Source organism: Arvicola amphibius, chromosome 8 (assembly GCF_903992535.2).
Source record: "Arvicola amphibius chromosome 8, mArvAmp1.2, whole genome shotgun sequence".
Classification (NCBI taxonomy): domain Eukaryota; kingdom Metazoa; phylum Chordata; class Mammalia; order Rodentia; family Cricetidae; genus Arvicola; species Arvicola amphibius.
This window is the reverse complement of record NC_052054.1, coordinates 104575160-104580874: the sequence shown is the minus strand read 5'-3', so window position 1 is coordinate 104580874 and position 5715 is coordinate 104575160. Positions and strand designations below refer to the sequence as shown.

General features: G+C 55.8%; 1 protein-coding gene across 2 annotated transcripts; it reads left to right on the top strand.

The window, feature by feature from the left end:
- The first annotated feature begins 576 nt into the window (after window positions 1-576).
- Snorc (secondary ossification center associated regulator of chondrocyte maturation) lies at window positions 577-5471 on the top strand. Of its 2 annotated transcripts, none has more exons than XM_038338308.1 (3): window positions 577-649; window positions 5078-5257; window positions 5362-5471. In XM_038338308.1, exons 1-3 carry the CDS (start codon window positions 577-579, stop codon window positions 5469-5471), a joined length of 363 nt encoding a protein of 120 aa, XP_038194236.1. The 2 variants fall into 2 exon arrangements, with proteins under 2 accessions (XP_038194236.1, XP_038194237.1); XM_038338309.2 differs by having other exon boundaries at window positions 5075-5257.
- The last annotated feature ends 244 nt before the right edge of the window (window positions 5472-5715 follow it).

Genomic DNA, 5715 nt, shown 5'->3' with positions numbered 1-5715 from the left:
GAAACCTGGATAATTCACACTTCCAGTGACCCAGAGATACATGCGGATGGGGTGTGTGTGTGTGTGTGTGTGTGTGTGTGTATGTGTATGTGTATGTGTATGTGTGTGTGTGTGTGTATGTGTGTGTGTGTGTGTGTATGTGTGTGTGTGTTAGACAGAAAAGAAAGAAGGGATGGGACAGAGACAGAGGAAAGGTAGAAGAGAGAAAAAGAGAGATAAAGAGAAATAAAAAACAATTTTCTCTGTTCCTTTCCAGGGTGGGGCTGTTTGCTGTTTCAGGACTCCAGGTCTGCTGAGCTTTCTCTCTCTTTCCCTCTCTCGCTACCTCCCTCCCCCCCCCCCCCCCCCTCCCTCTCTCTCCCTCCCTCTCTCTCTCTCTCTTTGTGTGTGTGTGTGTGTGTGTGTGTGTGTGCATGCGCGTGTGTGCTTGCATGTGTGGGGGGCGGGCACGCTGTCCCAGAGGACAGAGTTTGCATTGATGAAAACCCTTCCCAGCTCTTTGAAGCTCCTTTCCCTGCTGCCCGAGCCCAGCCGCTTAGTCCTTGGTGTCCCACACACTGCTCACTCACTGCCAGGATGGCATCTTGTCTGACCCTGCACATGGCGCTGCTGCTCATCTCTGGGGTCCTAGCCCCTGCAGTGCTCACAGGTAAGGGGCGCAGGCTCTGCTGCCACCAACTTCTCAGGGCCAGCATTTACCAGTGGGGATAGATTCTTCAGTATCTACAGGGTACAAGCCTCTCACAAGAGGCGGGATGCCCAGATGTGGTGATTCTGGGGGTGAGGGGGGTCCCCACATTGCTGACTGGTAGAAGCGGAATAAGATGATGTGTCAGGGAACTGTTAGCAGCCAGGATGGGTGACATTGACTTAGGAGGGCGACCAGGGTATCGGAGTTGAGGGCATTCCATTGTCTGGAGTTCTGGGGGGTAGTTTGTCACTAGGACAGCTGGAGGTTTCTGGATCTGGGAGGCAGGAGGGCTCATCAGACAAAGGGCAAAGGGCTAAGAGGCCAGAGCCCCGGATGCTGAGCAGAAAACCTAGCAACTTGGAATTCCTTTAAAACCTGCAAACCCTTCCATGCTGGCTTACGACCTAGGTTCTGTTCCCATAAAGGTAAATAGCTCTCAGAGTCCTTTACGGTATGGTGAGGGCACTGCACAGAGACCCAGATGGCTGAGAGAGGCTGCATTGGCGGGGCTGTACCAGGTCACCTTCAGAGCAGGGACATAGACACAGGTAGGCTTTGCTCTACATGGGAATAAATTGTCCGCAGTGGTTCAGTAGTTGGCGGACGGGCAGCCTGCCTCTGGGCTCCCCAAGTGTCTCACAACATTGCAGCCTGAACTTCAGGGGTGTTTGCGGATCTCCGAAGGAGAGCAGTCACCTCCGTTATGAAAGCAGGGCCTGGAAACTCGCAGCCACACTCCAGGAGGCGCAGGTGATGGTGGTCTGGGGGCCTTTCTCTCCTCCTTGACACCCTAGGAAGCAGCTTAAGGCCTGCTGGTCTCATACCTCTCCTGGCCCTTTCCCCACCTGCAGGGGTTAACACTGCACTGCCTCCCCCACAGGGGCATGGTAAGACCTCACCAGGTCTGATGTGCAGGACTCTCAGGGTGGCCAAGCGCCCAGTCAACAATCTGTCTTCAGAGTTTGAGCAGGGTTCCCAGCCCCTCAGCCCAAAGGGATCTCAGGGACAGCCATCTCTTCTCACCAACTAGGACACACCTAGTTTTTTTGGGGAGTGGGAGCAGTGCCCAGGGTTGTAGCCTGAGATACCCCTGATGTTGGGAGATGTGACTTACAGTGCTGGGAGGTATTTTCCATCAGCTCGGACCCAGGGCTGAGACCCATGCAGCTTCCTGCCACAGTGAGGCAGTTGCTTGGCAAAACCCTGCAGCTCGGGCCTTCCTAGTGGCTCCTGCCCAGGTTCCCGCTAACTCTTCCAGCTCAAACTTCTAGCCAGAGCCCCGGTCAGGCTGTGCTCACACAACTTTGGTAGGTGGGCTTTCTGCTCCCATAGAAGCTTTGGGAATAATCAGGACCTCACCTCCCTCTTCCTTCCATGGGTGCCCACCTCTAAGAACGGGCAGGCCCACGGCAAGCGTGAGAACGCCAATTGAGTCTTGGGGTTCTGACTGTTCTGGCAGCGGGGGAGATAGGAGCCCTAGACCCACAGGTCTGAGCAGGTAATGTACAAGGTCCACAGTCCGTCTCTCTCTCCTGGGCTGTAGTCCTGGATCAGGAAAGAGGAGATGGCGTAGTCCTGCGGTTGAGGCCCAGGCCAGCCTGCCACCCTCCCTGCCTCAGCCGGTGGCCATAGCCACTAAGGTAGAGGAGCAGGCCAGGTTGAGCGGGCAGGAGGCCAGAATGGGATGAAAAGGCTCTTCATGGCTGCACAAAGGCCGTCTGTGCGCACGGGCGCCTGGCCTCAGGGCCTGTGGTCAGACTAACCGTTGAACAAACTTATTTACCGAAAGGTAGAGCAGCTTGGGATGGCGAGGCTAGGGGACAGCCTGAGGTGTCCAAGCTTGTGGCGCTGACACCGTGCCCCCTCTGCCAGAACGGAAAGTCCAGTGGCATTGCTCACTCTTCTATGGTAGGTCTTCTTGTAGCCAAGGTGGACAGACCCTTCTCAGGAGTCTCCTGCCATGTCTCCCTTCCTCATCCTCACTTGCTGTCACTCAGCCTACTCCCTCCACATCCTGCTCCTGGGGCCCTGGACTGCTCCCCACTTCTTCTCATCATCGCCCCTCTCCTGCGGGCACACTGACCCATAGTTCCTGGCTTCCCCCGAGGACTTGGATGGAGCCAGCGTGTTGCTCTTCCTTACTATTCCAAGTCTGGGTGTGTAGGAAAACAAGATAAGGCCTGCGCTATGGCCCACAGAAGCTTCTCCTTCTTTGGTGGGTTGGGGCAAGCTCAGTCCCTGGCCAGGGAACAGGCACTGCTTAGGCAAACTTGGTCTGATTGAAACTCACAATCCTTGGGCGGCTTTCCTGGCATTGGTGGTGCATTTTGGCCAGGAGAGATGGGATAGGGAGAGGCCTGCCTGGCTGTTTGGGGTGTGTTCTGAGGAGTCTCAGGGCAGACTGGCAGTCTACATGGCCCAGACCTCAGGGCTTGCCGTAGGGCAGGCATGCTCAGGGCTTTTCTCTGTTCAGCCCTGGAGGCTAGACTGCTTGAGGCCTTTCAAGAGGGCTTTCAGGCCGTAAACACCGCCTTCTCTGACCAGGTCACTTTGCCCTCTCCACAGAGGGCTCTTCATGGTTAGGGGGGGGCTGGGCTGGGCGCCAGACCTGAACTCTATGAGAGGGAAGCAGTCTTCGGAGGCCTTTCTCATGAGACAGTACTCCTTGCCTCCAAGTTGAGTCTCAAGTTTGGCCCAGACTTGTGAGAGGTTTCAGGGTAGAATCTAGGGAGTCAGGGGTCTGCCAAAATCTTATAGTAAAAAAAATTCCAACAAGATTCCAAGTTTACAAAAAAAAAGTTGTAAAATTATTTACGGAACCCCAACACAGTCTTTACCAACATCTGTCACACTGCTCCTTGACCTAGTTACCAGGTACCAATATCTGCCACACTCCTCTTTGACCTCAAATGCAGAAGCAGTCCAAAGTTGCCGACATCATTTATCCTGAGTTGTTCAGTTAAGAACAAGGACACTCTCTTTCCCAACCAGAATGTGGCATCAAACTGGCACCGGAACCCTGGCATGGTCCTTACCAGGAGTCTCTGACAGGACATCTGACTCCTCCCTTGTCCTGGTCACAGATCCTTCTCATTCCCAGACCTTGGCGGTTTTGAGGACTTGGTTATTTTGAGGCTGACTGGAGTCAGGCTTTGGCTGTGTGTTCTGTTTGCCCCAGGTGGGCACCATGGGCAGAAACACACAAGTCCCTTGGGTCTACCCTGAGCAGTCCCTATCCTGAGCCTGTCCACGAGGGTGGGGTGGAGGGAAATCACCCAAAGATGGAACCCTGGGCTCAAAGGAGTCTCAGGGGCCTGCAGGTTGTGGCTGGGCTGGTAACAGAGGTGCTGCTTTCCTGGAGTTCTGTCAGATGACACCGCTATCACCAGCCTGCCCAGAGCTCTAGACTCTCTCCACTTAACCCACGTCTTGGCCCTTTTGTGTCAAATTAGAGATGAAATGGTCCCCATGCCACAAGCAACTAGAATTAATAGAATGAGATCCTCTGGGCCTGTGTGAGAGACCTGATTGGGGACTGAGTGTTCCTGGATCACTTGCCTTCCCAGCTGAGATCAGGGCATGGACAGGGACCAGCTGAGATGCTGGGGGACAGGCCAAGGGGAAATCTCAGAGCTTTTGACCAGCCTGGTCTTGAACTTCTGTCTGGGGGAGGAGGTGGTGCTCTTTACAGTGGTGGGTGTTAGGGGGAGGGAGGGCTGTGTCAGGTGGAAACATCCCTTGACTCCCGTAACCCTGTGTTTCCTGTCTCCTTTCTTCCCTCTGGGATCCTTTGGGTGCCCCCAAACCATGCTGACTCCCAGCAGAGGACTCTTGGTGAGAAGGCCACCCAGGGACCCATGCTCTGACTGAGACTGACTTAGTGTGAGAACCCCCTTTTGCTGGCCACCCTCTCTTCATCAGCCCTCCTTCCCGTAGGCAGCCATGTGCTTGTCTTGGGTTGAGGGAGAGGCTGTTAAATGCCCATGGTTGGTCTCCTGATCTGAGGCTGTGGCTTAGGTGGGCTTCTGCTGGTCTTTCCTTGAGTAGTGGCACCCTCAAAGGTCGTTGAAGCTCAGCTTTTGCCCCAGGTGAAAACTGAGCCCTGTCTGCCTCGAGGGACAGAGGAATCCCCATTTGCAACTGACCCTGTCTCTCTACCCCAGTCAGTTTGACCTCCTGTGAGCATTAGCTCAGTGGGTGTTCTGGGTCACACGTGGATGGTCTCTCAAACTTAGGAGTGAATTTCCCAGCCAGGTGCCCCACCCTATGGAATATAGGGACTGGTGTACCCCTAAGCATGAGATCTCAGTTGTTTTGGTGGGGAGGGTCGGCATCCTTGCCAGCAAACCACCTGAGTCCCACTACTTGTCCTTGGCTTTGCAGCAGAGGGTCCCCAGGTACCCAATCCCACCCTGTGGAACGAGCCCGTTGAATTGCCGTCAGGTGAAGGTCCTTTGGAGAGCACCAGCCACAGCCAGGAATTTGCAGCCTCAGGTCCGCCATTCCCCACCTCTGCCCCAGGACCAGAGGACAACAGCCCTCCGGCAGGGGTGGACCAGGACGGAGGTAGGGCGTGGGTCGGGCAGGGAGAGGGGGAGGGAGGAAGAACCGCATGAAGGGTCAGGCTTTGGCTGGACCTCTGAGGTGACAAGTTCCTCTGTTCTCCACAGGATCGCTTGGGCCTGGCGCCATTGCAGCCATTGTGATCGCCGCCCTTTTGGCCACCTGCGTAGTGCTGGCACTCGTGGTCGTTGCGCTGAGAAAGTTTTCTGCTTCTTGAAGCCAATAAAGAGCTGCGCAGGCCCGCCCGCGGCGACTCTGCAACCTGTGCTCTCTCCTTTGTCCCCTCCGCGTCCCCGGTGTCCCCGCGTGTGCGAGCCCGCGTGCAGGTGTAGCGGCATGTGAACGGGACGGGGGCGTGTTGCTGGGCCGCGCCGCGTGCCTGGAGCCGTGGGTGGAAAACTTCAGGCGGGGAACATGTGCACGCGTGGCCTTGAGTGTGTGTGTGTGTGTGTGTGTTCGCG

What these genes read in the sequence shown, in the direction of transcription:
- Snorc (XM_038338309.2), top strand. Translation starts at nt 577, where the DNA reads ATGGCATCTTGTCTGACCCTGCACATGGCGCTGCTGCTCATCTCTGGG. An exon ending in AGCCCCTGCAGTGCTCACAG is followed by an intron (nt 650 to 5,074) that starts GTAAGGGGCGCA and finishes TTGGCTTTGCAG; the next exon opens with CAGAGGGTCCCCAGGTACCC. An exon ending in AGGGGTGGACCAGGACGGAG is followed by an intron (nt 5,258 to 5,361) that starts GTAGGGCGTGGG and finishes TGTTCTCCACAG; the next exon opens with GATCGCTTGGGCCTGGCGCC.